Source organism: Acanthochromis polyacanthus, chromosome 15 (genome assembly GCF_021347895.1).
Source record: "Acanthochromis polyacanthus isolate Apoly-LR-REF ecotype Palm Island chromosome 15, KAUST_Apoly_ChrSc, whole genome shotgun sequence".
Classification (NCBI taxonomy): domain Eukaryota; kingdom Metazoa; phylum Chordata; class Actinopteri; family Pomacentridae; genus Acanthochromis; species Acanthochromis polyacanthus.
This window is the reverse complement of record NC_067127.1, coordinates 20,507,196-20,523,453: the sequence shown is the minus strand read 5'-3', so window position 1 is coordinate 20,523,453 and position 16,258 is coordinate 20,507,196. Positions and strand designations below refer to the sequence as shown.

Here is a 16,258-nt window from a genome sequence, read left to right as displayed (position 1 = left end):
GGATAGACGGTTTTAGAGCATGGACTGCTCCTTTTCAGGCCTTGCCACAGCATCTCAACTGGATTCAAGCCCAGATTTTAACTCCAAAACCTTCATTTTGTTCTTTTTGAGCTATTCAGAGGTGGACTTGCTTGTGTGCTTTGGGTATTTGTCATGCTGCATAAACCCTTTGCATGAGCCCATCATAAACTGATGGTGGATATTCTCCAGGACGATTTTCTGATAGAGAACAGAATTCATGGCTCCATCAGTTATGGCAAGTTGTCCAGGTCCTGTGGAAGCAAAGCAGCCCCAAACCGTCACACTACCAACACATTTCACTGCTAGTATGATGTTCTTCCTTTGGACTACAGCATTAGCTTTACCCCAGATGTAATGGAAACCCATGTTTTCCAAAAAGTTCCACCTTTGACTCATCAGTCCACAGGATGTTATCCCATAAGTGTTGGGGCTCATCCAGATAGTTTTTTGAATTGCTGAATGAACCTTTATGTTTTATTGGTCAGGAGTGGTTTGTTCTTTGCAGCCCTCACATGGATCCATTTTCTTCCAGTTCCTTATTGTGGAATCATGTAGACCGTCCTTAACTGAGGCCAGTGAGGTCTGCAGTTCTTTGATGTTCATCTGAGTTCTTTTGTGACCTGCTGGATTAGATATCGATGTTCTTGGAGAAACATTTCAAAAAACATACTCCTGAAGTGTTGTTCATGTTTTCATTGTGCAATTAAAGCATTCTGCCATACTTCCATTCCATCTATTCTCTATACACCACTTTATCCTCATTAGGGTCGGGGGGGGGGGGGGGGGGGGGCTGGAGCCTATCCCAGCTGACTTGGGCGAAGGCAGGGGACACCCAGGACAGGTTGCCAGTCTGTCACAGGGCTACATATACAGACAGACAATCACACTCACATTCACACCTACAGGCAATTTAGAGTTATCAATTAACCTCAACATATTTTTGGACTGTGGGAGAAAGCCGGAGTGCTCGGAGAAAACCCACGCATGCGCAGGGAGAACATACAAACTCCATGCAGAAAGATCCCAGGCCCAGCCCAGGATTCGAACCAGGGATCTTCTTGCTGCAAGGCAAAAGTGCTAACCACTAGGTCACTGTGCAGCCTGCGCTGCCATACTTGAAGATTTCATATTAAAACTACTGAGGAATTCAAAAAACACTTAATCACAAATTCCACTACCAGGTTTAAATGCAGTGTAGATTCCAAATAAATGCAGGACACATCTCAAGTTGAATAGTATTGTATTTGCTCTTATTTAAAATTAAAAACTAATAGTTTATATTAATCACTATTAAAACTACTGGTCCCTACTGTAGTATGTCAATGCAACAGTCAGTCCAGATTTTGGTACTGACTTTAAAGCCTTTTATTTTTTTCCTTTTTTACTGTGTTGACCTTTATTTTTGATGACAGACTCCTCTGCAAAGAGGGTGCCATTATTGTACAATTCATGTTGGCCAAAGCAGAATATTGGATAATAAGCTCTTCATCAAGTAATGTAATGTAATGCAATCAATACACAACACATTTCTGTTTCTAGTGCAGTTTACATGATTCATACACAGCCTCTCTCTCTCTCTCTTATTGTTCCAGTGTCCAGATAAAATTCAAGCTCTCCCTCCCACTCACCACCTCTCAGTTTTCTGTTCTCTGTTCCCTGCTCTCTCTCTCTCCTTTTACATTACTCCTTCTTTCCAACAGTCTTTTTAAGACTCATGTTGTCTGCAGTTTGCACTGACTCTGTATGATCACACTGTTCTAGTCTTACCTGTGGTGTGACAGCATTATTGACGATAAGTCAACAGTAATGTGTTACTCAGACTGTGAGCAATAAGTGTTTGCACTGTACATAATTAGGAACTGTAAAAATTCCATCTCAATACTCTCCAATCATGTTACAAAATCTAATGTGGTTTAGAGTTCCACTTCCCCTGGTTGCATTTGGTCATGTTTCACTGTTGCTGCTTCCTGAAAGGAAACGGCACACACACATTGTGAGAATGGTCACACATTCTCGCAACACTGTTCTATAGTGCAACTTCCCTTAAAATGTTCTCCAATGAAGAGACCTTTTTCACGGAACCTGCTGTATAGTCCTGTTCTAACGATAGAACCTGAACCTCGAGCTGTGCAAATAGTAAGGTCCATATGAGCTTCTATAATATTATGACAATTAAATCTTTGCTATGTGAAAATTCACAGTATTCTATAGTTATTCAAAAAAAAATGCCAGAGACTACTTCTGTAAACGTGATATAATTAGAAAAAAATCACAACTGCCAACATGAAAGCTTGACTGTAATGCTGCCATTGCATTTTAATTTGGTATTTGCATCTTTAATTTTGAAGTGACATGCAAGGCAGCTCACCAAAATGTACCGATTATGGTAATAGCAGGTGTTGTTTTCATAAAAATCGACAGAATTTTTCTAACCTTAGTTCAAGAAATGTGTCAAAGTCATCAATTAGAACCATTTATAATGATATAATATCTTAAAAATACATCAGCCTGAGGACACCCATGTGAAGCCAGAAACACATTGGCTCTACGGTTAAAGTCAGAGTCTGTTTTTCCACCAGCAGTAGCTACTATAATGATGTCACAGTGTTTCAGGAACATTGCTCTGGAGTCTGGAATTCTTTCTCATTGACTGTAAACCTTTCTGCTCCCTGAGTGGGTTTACTTCCTTCACATTGGTCAGTGTTTACACTGACTCTATGCATCACAAAAACATACAGCTTCTTAAAAAGATAATTATTATCCTTTTGCACATTTCACGTTTTCTGCATTACACACTGAGGAACCTGCATATTCTCAAGGGATTAATTTAAGCATTCCTGCACACTGGAGGTGTTGCTATTACTTTGTATGACTTATAATCCCTTGATAACACTTAATTACATATGCTAATTTGAATTGGAACACTGCTTCTTATTTATCGTGTTACACTTACTGTCTACTGATTTGCAGCACTTTCGGTCTACATGTTAGTGTCTATAGCAATGCAAAAAAACACCTGGTCAAATTCCTCCAATGTGACAAACCACGGCGCAATAAAACTGATTTCTGAGCCCAGATACACTTTTTCTCTGTACTACTTCCATCTTGCTTTATCTTGTGTATTCATTCTTATAGAGGAACTCTGAGCTGTTTTACCACAGAGTGTTGTGTATTATGTTGTGCCCTGCAGTTTTAACCTCCTGGCTGTGACATGCTCTGTTGCAGTCCAAGTGTGTATCACTGCAGCTGGATCAATAATTTGCAGAAACTAGTTTTCTAGACTGTACTGTGTGCTGCAGAGGCTGGTTGAGACAGGCTGTAGCTGGGGTTATGACTATAGCCATGGGTGCTAATGGTCTGGATATTATTGCCGTTGTTTACTATGGCTATATCCATGGCTGTGCTTTAAGCTTACACTGTGACACCTGAGTTTGAATGAATATAGCTTGTTTCTTTAATTTTTTCCACCTTCACATCCAACTCTATGAAAAAATTACCAATGGAATCTTTGTTTTTTTTCTCCCTCTCTCAAGGGAAGATAACCTGTCAGTGGAATACACACAGAGAACATTATGTCAACTCCTTTGCAAAACACCTCCTTGAAAAGATTAACCGAGATGCTGAAGCCTCAGGGGCCAATCTGTGTCATTTCAGATAGGGGTGTTGCAACACCATGCCAGATTTTCTTCAGGTAATCGTTGTATGGGACCAAAACCAAGGTTCTGCAACATATTTTGGGAGAATTTTGACCAGGCAATTTTTGTAACGGCCCCATAAAGAAATGTCTTACCCTAGAACCCATTTTAAAGGTTTATTATATGTTGTTGGAAAACAAAACTGGTGTGCAGAAGGCTCTATATATTGTCATACCTGCAGAGTTCCAAGCTGCTTCCATGTTGTCTTCATATTTCAATTTAAAAACATATGATGCTTAGTTTGCTTTTCCAAATGTTTCCACACATAGTCAAGAATAAAAGTTCCCATATGCTTGTAAAGACCATATGCATCATGACATTCTTGAGTTTCCCAGACCGCCATTACACATATGGTCTTTACAAGTGTATGGAAACTTATGCTCACAAACATAAACTTGAAAGGAAAAATGAACAATGAAACTGATTTAACATACGTCACAACAAATTTCCAATTTATTTAAACAAACCATGGCAATCATTACAACAAGTGAATCTTGATATCAATGCTGTACTAAAAGCAACACAAGAAATCAACGCAAATGACAATCACTCCTCGCTGGATTTACATTTCACTTATCTGCACAGCCATTTCAATGTCTCTGTTGGTCTTATCAAATTTCTATTGTTTTTGCCTCATTAATGTATTTGGAGTTGCAATGGTGATGAAACATGTACTTTTGGTACTTTCTTGTTATTTCAATGTTCACTAGACCTTCATACGTAAATCAAAAGTAGCAAATTACCAATTCAAAAAACAACAACAAAACAAACAAGCCCTAGCAGGACAAAAAACTGAAAATTCTGGAAGGTGATAAATCAACTGCACTGAACTACCTGACAGGTTGGTGCCCTTTTCTTCTGTGTCTGAGATACTATCACCAGTGTAAATCAGAACTCTCACACTTTCATGCATTAATTCAGCTGTAATGTTGTGATGCTGACTATGTGGGCTCCATAAAGCTGAGAACGAGCGTAAAGAAGTCACAGTCAGTGCTTAATGAGGATTTTTTTTTATGATCTCCAGCTCTGGCTCAGATATGCTTACTAGTTCCGATTGTGTTTTATGAAATCTAAGCTGCTAAAAGCTTCTCTGTGTGATGAATGAGAGGTTTGCCAACAGCTACACAAGATGCCTTAGCAGAGCAAGATGTCCTCTCATCCAAACCCGCCTCCTCGCCTAATGGTCAAGGAGCAATTTAGCCGATGTAAATTTGTTCAACACACTGGTGGAGAATCACACACATTGCATAACGTACCATGTAACGTGAGCAGCCTCTACCTGACTTCCTTCTCTTCCTTAGAACTGCATAAACAGATCGATACTAAAAAGAACAAATGAAACTGAAACAAATGACGAGCTTGCGTGTATGAGCGCTTCATCAGTTCTGTGTTTAATATAGGAAGTAACACATATGATCATAAATCACAGAAATAGGAATGTTTGGTCAAGTTAGATTATCTTGTTGCTGTCCCACACCTCACATAAACAGGCTGTATCATCCTGTAAATCCTATCATAGCACAGGTGTAGCAAAAATAACAATCTACATTAAATTACACAGGCATAAACTAGGCTAACCTCTGACTAAAAAAAGGCACTGTTTGCTGAAGTTATGCTACATCATTATACTGTAAACTATTACACATGATATTCACAAATATAATCAATTAACTTTCATCAGTTAAATCTTCTACTCAAAAACACCCAGTTCTCTTCTCCTCAATCCTGATAACAGCCAGATCAGACAGTGGTGAACGTGAAGCGAGTGACGTGTCGGTAAACCTCACCAGGACGAAGGAGGCATTCAGGAAATGAGGCCTGTAGAAACACACACATTTTAAAGAAGAATATGAGGTTTTTGTTGGTGTTTAAGTTCAGAGCTACACTGACATGAACGGTAAAAACTGTTTGTTAGGTTGAAAAATATTAAACCTTTGCCAAGATAAGTGCGATCTAAAATTATGCTATAATACAAGGTTCCCGTCAAGACTTACAGCTCCGACTCATCTGTCAGGCAAACACAAACAACAGCCCTTTGAGCACATGTGGCTGACCCAGAATTTCTGATTGTCAAGCAAATTTTATTCGTACTGCACACTGCAAAATCACATCACCTACCACAGATAGCTTTATAATCAGTACAGCAAATAACATCCTCTACAGCAGCTTCATCTCCCTTTCAGTAATGTAAACATATGATCAGTGTATCTGACATCCTCCTAAAGATAAATTTTGATTTTAAAAGAGTTGGGCTTCCTCAGTGCTACTGGAGTGTACACTACAGGGCATATTGTTAGAAGATGGTGACTGTAAAGCACATCAAAGGTTCTACATTATATATGGTGATACAGAATCACTGTTGACTTTAGGAACATGTCTGTGAAAACATAGTCTAAATGCAAGGTTCATTCACGTAGCTTGTTCTGGAGGTTTCAACTATTCCACAACCTAAGGCAGCAAATGTAAGTAAAACTGAGGAAAAGATAATAACCAGACCTTGGTATTAAGTAATTCTGGGTCTAAATAACTTTGTCTGTGTATAGCCTGCTGCTCAGTCTGTGTTGGCTACAGTCTGGTTCAGTGTCAGTACCAGTCTTTGTGATGGCTTGCCTCCTGCCTAGCCACACTATTGATATTCCCACAAGTCTCCTTTCCAGAGGTGGCGGGCATAGCCTTGAAGATAGTTTCTACAACAAAGCAGGGCTACCAATGACATGGAAGTTATCTGCTATCATTGTACCTAGGTCTACACTATCGTTCAAAAGTTTGGGGTCACTTAGAAATGTCTTTATTGCTGAAAGAAAAGCATTTTTTCAATGAAGATAACATTAAATTAATCATAAATACAGTCTAGACATTGATAATGTGGTAAATGACTATTCTAGCTGGAAATGTCAGATTTTTTTTTAAATATATATTTTCTTTTTTGGCCTTTTCTTTATTTGATAGTCACAGTGAAAGATAGACAGGAAACAGGGAGAAGTTGGGGGAAGACATGCAGAAAGGGACCAGCCCCTGTACGTGGGCCGCCCGCTTTACCCGTTGAGCTACACGGGCTCCCAAAATGTCAGATTTTTAACGGAATATCTCCATAGGGGTACAGAGGAACATTTCCAGCAACCATCACTCCTGTGTTCTAATGCTACATTGTGTTAGCTAATGGTGTTGAAAGGCTAACTGATGACTACAAAACAATTGTGTAATGATGTTAGCACATGAATAAAAGCGTGACTTTTCATGGAAAACAAACTTATGAACAGTAGCATAGCTCTAGAGCTGGACTACCTCCAGACTTCTAGCCGTCTGTCAGTTAACTGGCACTGAAGCAGAAATCGTCTTCCTTGATTCTGCCTTGAAGCCATCATCTTGGAATCATCTCATGTCCCACTAGATACGATGGAGTTGACCCCCCTACCTGATCCTGTGACAGCCTTTGACACCCCACATCCCCCATAATATAACACAAACCACAGGAAATGTTAGCTTTGAAGACAGATCTCTCAATACAACAACAAAGTATGAGTAGGTTTCAATCCATCATACCTGGTTGACAGCATCAGGCCAGTTCTGTGTCTCTAGACAAAAGGAGCAGTGCTTCCCGTACCTAGAACCACCCTTTCCTATGATAGAGCCATCCAGGACATTAGCAGTGTAGAACTGGACTCCTGGTTGGCTGGTAGAAACCTCCAAGACACGCCCACTTGCTGGGTGACAGACTCTGAAATACACAGGTTTTCCTCACAGATTTCATTAAAGACAATAATCTGTGTAAGTGTGCGTGTGAGAGAAAAATTAGTCTGCAGCAAACCTGGCTGCAGGTCTCACTGTCCAGGGATCTTTGGGTCCTGACAGACAGAAGTTGTGGTCAAACCCCAGACCTGGAAGCTCCTTCAGCCGAGGTCCAATCAGAGTTTGCTGTCTGAGATCAAAGGGTGTGCCTTCCACCACTCTGATCTCTCCTGTGAATAAATTAGATAACTGAGTTATGACTGATCCTTCTGCTACTTTTTGGCTGCCCTAGGCTGAACTACAGGCTGTTTACAGAGAACAGAGATGAGAAAAACGAATCAAAAATCTAAGAAGTGAAATATCCATAGTATGTAGTGTCATTATTTTTTCTGTATTAAAGGGGAACTTCGTTTTTTTTCAACCTGGGGTCTGTTTCCATATGTAATTTCATACATGTGAGTGATGGAAAAATGAATTTTTGACATAGCTCCAGTATTTAGCCAGGCAGGCAGCTTAGCAGCTCAGCTAGCAGCTTGACTAGTGAAAAGTATGGGGCAGCTGGCCCCCCCGCGTCAAAGTCCGCCCTAACGGACTTTGACCGGTGTTTTGGCACAAGCTCTCGCGCGATTTCGGAACGAGATTTGCTTTCTAGCGTCCTGAGATTTGGATACAGACCACAACAAAGAGCGATCGCCAGGTAATGTGGAGGTTTTCGTTCACTTCTCATCTCTAGTATGTTGTGGGACACTCATTGAGACTATCTGAGCCGGTCAGTGTGGGAAAAAAAGCACGTTAGGGCGGACTTGGACACAGGGGGGCCAGCTGCCCCATACTTTTCGCTAGCTGAGCTGCTAGCTGAGCTGCTAGCTGAGCTGCTAAGCTGCCTGCCTGGCTAAATACTGGAGCTATGTCGAAAATTCATTTCTCCATCACTCACATGTATGAAATTACATATGGAAACAGACCCCAGGTTGAAAAAAAACGAAGTTCCCCTTTAATAACCCATAGCTTGTCATACATATTAATTCCAAGTAATGTTTATATGAAGTAAATAAAAACACTCGGGTCACTGTATTAGATAGACCTGATAAAATCCAATGCAATCCAATACAACAGCTCTGCCATAGATTCAACTTTTACGAAGCGACTACATGTTGAAATTTTCCTGACATTGTCATAAAGATAATTCTACATCATCTTTAGTACTGTAGTGCATTAAATTTAAAGCTGATTTTAATATTTTGTTCTATACAACATATATAAGCATTTTAAATCTAATGCAATCCAGTACCCTAGCATCACCCACTATGATTTCAAAATAAACAGAAAGTACAATTATCAACTTTTTGACAGTGTCAACGAAAACTGAAAATGCAGAAGCTTCTTAACAGCACAGTTTATGCCAGAGCTGTTGTGATGGATTACACTGGATTTCACTGGTGTAAATATAAGTGGCCAGTGATTGTATATTGCAGTGAAAATGAGCATAAAGTGAGTAAAAATTTGACAGAAGCAAAGAACCACATAAAAACTGCTTGGGGTTCAGAGGGTTAGGGCACCTCAATATCTCTCTGGGTCGCTTGTGAACTATGAACTAGCGTGACCCCTGAGGTAATCTGGAACAAGTCATCTGGTTATTAACTTCCTCTTCATGAATGTTGGAGAAACTGCCTTTAGCTTTTATGCTGCAAGCCACTAGAGTAGCCTATCCAGTCACTGGAGGTATGCTTTAACACTATCACCATTTAAAACTAAAGTAAAAATAGTCATTTCTGGCTGCATCTTTCAGTTTTCTGGTTTGGCCAGCCTAAAACAACAATATAAGGATGAACAATCCCAGCTAATTAATAGTAAGATGCACAGAAGGAACAGGAGGGACAGGTGAGATTTGATGATTGTCCTGTGAATGTTTTACCAGTAGGAATCGATGTGTCGTCCACAGGCAGGTAGGACTGTGCACTGATGGACACCTGATGGTCGTAGATATTTGAAACATCGTGGACCTACAACACACACAATAACAGTTCAGCTCATCTGGCAATTCATCATTCAGTTTTTTACGATTGCTATCCCTACAATGGAAAAACGTTTGCTCCTCGTATGAATGCATAAATCAATATTAATCACGTCCATCGATCAAATGCAATTTAATGGTTTTCTTTATCATGAAGCATTCAGGATAATTAGCCCTAATTTGTTGTTTTTTGTCTTTTTGTGGACTTTTGTCATTTGTCTCATGTTTTTGTAGTTTTGTGTATCTTTTTTTGTCTCGTTTGTGCTAATTGTCTATTTTTTTGTTGTTTTGTTTTTTGTTTTCGTAATTTTTTTGTCATTTGTCTCATTTTGTTTCTCACTTTTGTCATTTTGTGTCTCATTTTTGTAATATTTTGTCTTGTTTTTTTTGTCAGACTTTTAAAGTAAAATACTATATCATTCAGTTCCAGACACCTGTGACTGAACGTTTTGTGCCTTCGTAGATCCACTGTGATCTGTAAGTTGTAATGTGTAAATGATAAACTGAGGCATAATATTGGTAAAATTTCTTATATTTTCCTAAGAAATTTCAGGTTGTTCATGATGTTTTGCAAAAAGAAAGTTCAGTAAATGTGAACATTTTCAGAATGTATTTTTTTTGCACTAAAACAAAGAAAATAAGGTGGCATTGTCCTTATTTGTAGGTTATTATGCTCTGATTTTAATGGTCTGGTCCACTTGTGATCAAATTGGGCTGAATGTGGCCCCTGAACTAAAATGAGTTTGACACCTCTGGTCTACAGGGACGAGATTCAGCAGCTGACAGAACGGTGCTCAGTGAACAACCACCAAAACAAAGGAAATGATTCTGGACTTCAATTAATTGTTAACCTGATTATGGGTTGTCCAGAAATATCAGTTAAGTAGTGTTTCCCTAGCACACAGATTCAAATAGCTAAGGACATTTCTATTAGTGCATTTTGGTCAGATCTAATCAGTTCAATCTGTAATCATTTTCCATGACACTACACTGCCATCTAGTGGTAGTGGATACCTGCTATAAGAAGGTCACTACATATTTCCGTGCATACAATAGGCTTCAAGTACTTTACTTTTAGAGTACAGCGTTAAGCAAGTCCTAAACATATTTTTAGCTTGAGTAATTAGCAAGAAAATTAGGATTTGTTAGCTTTTAGTTATCAGCAGCAAAAAAAAGTCAGTGACAAAAACTATTCAGTCAAGTTTTTTATAAATGATCGATTACTATGTTAAGACAATCCAGGTATTAGTAGACTAACAACAATTTATTCTTCTGTTTGATTAGTTAATCATGTGTGCTTGGCTAAGGTCTGAAGAATGTACTCTTTAGGAAATTAATTATATTGTTCATACTGAAGTTAATCCAAGTTATCTTGGGCTCATACATTGTTTTACCTCTTGTCTTTTAATGAAGCCCATTGATAAACAGTACATCAATTTGCAGGCAAAGTGAAATGAAAATGGGAGTCTGAGGAAAATGCTCACATTCATTCATTTAAATTGTCATGACACACAGTGCTGTAAAAAAGTATTTATCTTATTTTTGCATAATTTGACACACTTAAATGTTTTAGATCATCAAAATTAATATTAATATAACACAAAGCTAACATAAGAAAACCCAAAATGCAGCTTTTAGATGATGATTTCATTTATTGAAGAAAAAATGTCGTCCAGCCACACGCTGCTCTATGTTAAAAAGTAATTGCCCCCTTGGCTACCAATCTACCAAATGATCAAATTCACTTGGCAATTGGGTTCAGTTTCACTATTCACACTCACATATCACTGTTGAATCTAAACATCACTAAAATAAAACCTATCTGGTGTGATGAAGTAGCTAAAAGGTTTGAAAAAGCAGCACATGATGCCATTTTCTAAAGAGGTTAAAGAACAGATGCAAAACAAAGTCACCGACATTTATCAGTCTGGAGGTTTACAAAGACATTGTTAAGGCTCTGGGACTCCAGAGAACCATAATGAGAGACATTATCCACAAATAGAGAAAACATGGAACAGTTGTTAACCTTCCCTGGAGTGGGCAGCCTACCAACATTTCTCCAAGAGCATGTTGATATCTAATCAAGGAGTCACCAAAAACAGAACTGTGCACCTCACTGGCCTCAGTTAAGGTCTGTGTACATGATTCCACAATAAGGAAGATTGTAGGAGAAAATGGATCCATGAGAGAGTTACAAGAATCAAACCACGACTGGCCAAAAAGAACATAAAGATTCATCCGGCATTTGCAGAAGAAATATCTAGATGAGACCCAAGACTTTTAGGATAACATCCTATGAACTGATGAGTCAAAGGTAGAACTTTTTGGAAGACATGGGTCCCATTACATCTGATAGAAAGCTAATACCACAAGAACAACGTGATACCAACAGTGAAACATGGTGCTTTGCTTCCACAGGACCTGGATGACTTGTCATAACTAACAGCCATGAATTCTATTCTCTATCAGAAAATCCTCCTCGAGAAAATCCACCATCAGTTCATGACCTAAAGCTCAACACAAATGGGTTCTGCAGCATGACAATGACCCAAAGACACAAACAAGTCCACCTCTGAGTGGCTCTAAAAGAACAAAACCCAACCAGGTATTAGGTAAAAGGGGGCAATTGCTTACATTTTGTGTTTTGTGGATTATCACTGTCTAATATTAAACAAACATAAATATTAGTTTGGTGATCTGGAACATTTACATGTGTGAAATATGCAAAAGTGGAAGATATTAATAAGGGGGTAGCCCTGTGCCACGCATTCGTGCCAGTGCATGATGAATATTATGCTGTTTTGATTCCTCTCTAACAGTGTGGGTTGCAGCTGCACCACAGTGCTGGAAAGTCTTTTTGACTGTCTGTGTTGGTCTGTCCCTGTCTGATGCATGAAACAAGTTATTTAGCTGTTGCATGTTCCAAAGATAAAGCCATCTCTAGCCGATTATTATACAAAACAATGAGGAGAGGAAGCTGGTGGAGAAGCATGACTCATATACACCTCAGGGTGCAAGCACGAGCTGAGAGACACCAACTGACCCAGCAAATAAGGAACAGCACTACATTAAACTGCAACGCAGCACTGAGCCTGCAAAATTGAATGAAAACTAGTCACCGTCATGATTTTGGCTTCCCACAATTATGTGATCATGAATGACTGTAGTACTGACATTTAAAAATGCACTCCACACATAGAAAACAATCCATGCACATAAAATCAGTGGGTTTCTCTGTGGGCAAATCTGACCTTAGACCTCTTTCACTATTTTCAAAAAATATTTGGTCAGATACTTGCCAAGATGTTTCGCTTTTTTAGCTGAGTTCACTGCTAATACCAACAATACCAGAATACAGGAAAGACTGACTTCAACGCTTCCTGATAGCAGCTCTGAAGTGGGACACACTGGTTTCCAATAAAATCCACTTTACCGCCGGTTAATATGCAATTTGGAATTAGACACTCATTCATCTGTGAGACATGATCCTTTATTATTATTAACAGTGTGCATAATAGTTTAATTAGTACATTGGTGTAGTATGTGTAGTGGTTGTTCTGAATGACTGATTATTGTCATCTTGTGTTCATATAATTATGTATTTTTTATCCTCTCATCATTTTCATACCTATCATTGCTTCCCTTAAACAGGTACTGAAACAAATGCAGTTGAGACAAGTTGGCTAGTCATATAGGTGATTAAGTGCTCTTACCTGTCCAGCCAGGTTGAAGTAGGAGTGATTAGTGAGGTTGATGGGGGTAGTTTTGGTAGACGAGGCTTGGTATTCAGCAGTTAGTGTTTCCCCCTGAAGAAACAATTCAATTCTTACTGAAATCACTTCTGCAAGTCATTTATTTAACAATAACTAACAACAGCAAATTTATTATAGCATTTTTCAACAGGCAATAAATATTTCTTTGGGGGAATAAAGACGTCTTCCTCTAATTCTGGGACAAATACCACAGCTCTGTTAGATCATCCCAGTCAAAAGCAATCTTTGTGTGCTGAAGCAGAAAAGAGCTGGGACGTTCTGAACTCACTGGGTGTGTTTACCTGTAAGGTGTAAGACACAGAGGCCTTAACTTCTCCAGGATAACCCTGGTCTCCATCTGGACTGGTAAGACTCAGCTGCACACCATCCTCTACTGCTGTAGCAAGCCAGATTGCCTGGAAAGACAAGCACACATTTGCTATGCAATAAATACATCGAGTGAAAGTGGTCACAGCTTGATAGCTAGTAATGTAAAATGAAATAGTGCACACATGGAAGCCACATGTCATGGAGTGTTGGTGAAAGAAGAACATCTACCGATTATTCTATTGACTCATCTCTTTATTTTTCTATAAAAATGAGGCATCACTGGTCTGATTTAAAAATCAAGCGAGTGTCTTGTAAAGTTTCATTTACTTGGACAAAAATTTCATCCTTCAGTGAGTTTTGACAAAACCAATGACAGCAGTGACCAAAATGGTAAATATAAAGTGCATTCCAAAACCATGGTAACAGCAGAAGGAAATTTGACCTTTTTGCTTCTTTAGACAAAACAAGGAGACTGGCTTTTAGTTGTTATCTCATGCCATTTCTATCCCAATATATTGTATAATATTATATTATTATTTAATATTGTATAATGCTAAAACCTTGTTTAAGTCTCATTCAAGTTTATGAAATAAACACATATTCTCCTAGTCTTACCTTATTGAAGCCCTTCAGACCTCCATGCAGAGCATTTGGTCCATTGTTGATATCTAGTTGATATTCCTTTCCTTCCACTACAAAGCGTCCGCCTGCAATCCTGTTGGCCACACGGCCTACCACAGCACCCATATACCGCTTATCTGACGCATAACCTAAAAACAGAACACAGCACAGGTCGTCTTAGTGGGTTCAAATGCTGTTTAAAATGTGCTCAATAAAATAAAATAAATGTGTAGGTATGCAGTGTGGGTGCAGATGGAAAGATGATTTATTTTGCCACCTACCTTCCAGGTCATCATAGCCCAGGACTACATCCTCCATTTGACCATTGCTCCCTCTGCAGCACACAGCCCTGATGATGGCACCCAGGGTCAGGACCTCCACTCGCACGTTAGCAGACTGAAGAACCCACAGGTCCACGCTGCCCACACCGGACACCTCTCCCCACGGCTGATGGCTTACCTGAGTCATCTTGGATCTTGTCGACACCATGCCAGGGCAAAACAGGACATAAAGCAGGGGTGTCAAACTCATTTTAACTGAGGGGTCACATACAGCCAGATAGATTTTAAGTGGGCCAAAAATCAGAGCATAATAACCTATAAATAATGACAACTCCAAGTTTTTCCCCTTTGCTTTAGTGCAAAAGAAGTACAAGCGCATTCTGAAAATGTTCACATTTAATGAAATAGCTTCTGACAAAATATTATGAACAACCTGAAATTTCTGAAAATATGTAAAGAATAAATTGTAAAGAATACATGCAATTTCAACATCGGTTGATTTGTAGTAGGATCGCAATCATGTGATCATTAGCAGGCAGCTGATGTAGTGTTCACTTGTCGTCATAGTTAAGTGATGCCATGTCGCTATCTCGCAATGATACAGAACTCTTTAACAAATCCGTGGATCCAGACTATAAGCCGCATCACTGCCAAAATCCAATCAGTTGGTCCTTGTGTCATTTCTGATCTTCACTGAAAATTTCATCCAAATCCGTTAGTCCATTTTTGAGTAATACTGCAAACAGACAAGCAAACAGATGGACGAGCATATGCTGATGGTAACATAACTCAGCTACATTCCCTGGTGGAGTAACAGTTTTGCCTCAGTTTGTCATTTACACTTTACAACTTACAGATCACAGAGTATATACAAAGATGCAAAACTTTTTGTCACAAGTATCTGGAACTGAACAACATCGTATCTTATTGCATGATCAAAACAACTGGTCACGATCAAGAAATTATTTTAAATTTGCAGTTGTCTTCTCTAATTTTTACCCTTTGCAAAGTCATCCTTCTGACCGGATTGGACGCTCTGGATGGCCGGTTTTGGCCCGTGGGCCGTATATTTGACACCCCTGAGAGCCTCATGTAAAAGTGACAGTTGAAATGTTTCTCTCAAAGAGACTACAGTCCTTTATCCACATCTTCATCCCTCCTACTTTATGGTTACTCTGAATGGTTTAGCTCAGTACATGGCACAGTGGGACTGAAGAGATTCTGGATGGAGCCTGAACACGTATGTGTGCCTTTCCCTGCATAGAGTTCATTTATGTTCACGCAAAGTGCACACAGAAAGAGGCGAAACTACTCTTTGAGCTCTGATACACAGTATTTACAAGTGGTGCGTAAATACGAGTCCACACAAAACTTCCAGCACAGCGAGTCTGCGAGTCTTTCCAGGACTCTTGACAACTCAACTGTCTTGACCGGAAGTAAATCATGGACCACCATAAATGCATTGCTTGACACTGTATCGCCTCTTACCTCGAAACACTCCGTCGACTCACAAGACTTTGCCCTCGTCGTGTTTATATCCTGCTTCCTACTGTGATGACGCCTGGACGTAGGAAGCTAATATTCCCTCAGTACAGCCTGACAGGCTGCATTGCGATACTGTTGTACTGTTGGACTTGTTTGGGATTTTAGAAATGGTTCATTCCAGAATTGGAGGACATTTTACATCCCACTCATCAGATTTCAAATAATCTATGTACAAAATACTAAAACATGCAGTTGTTGTTGAAAATTTATTTGTCCTGAGACAAAAAAAATACGAGAAAAGAATGTTTGAAAGTATGCTACCATGTGAGG

General features: G+C 39.3%; 1 protein-coding gene across 1 annotated transcript; it reads right to left on the bottom strand.

Moving 5' to 3' along the window:
- Positions 1–5,082: 5,082 nt before the first annotated feature.
- Positions 5,083–16,058, bottom strand: galm (galactose mutarotase). The gene is made up of 9 exons (XM_022200356.2): positions 15,932–16,058; positions 14,444–14,637; positions 14,157–14,311; positions 13,514–13,627; positions 13,173–13,265; positions 9,361–9,448; positions 7,525–7,675; positions 7,260–7,434; positions 5,083–5,534 (listed from the first exon to the last, which is right to left on the bottom strand). Exons 2-9 carry the CDS (start codon positions 14,628–14,630, stop codon positions 5,457–5,459), a joined length of 1,041 nt encoding a protein of 346 aa, XP_022056048.1. The 5' UTR covers positions 14,631–14,637; positions 15,932–16,058; the 3' UTR covers positions 5,083–5,456.
- Positions 16,059–16,258: the final 200 nt, after the last annotated feature.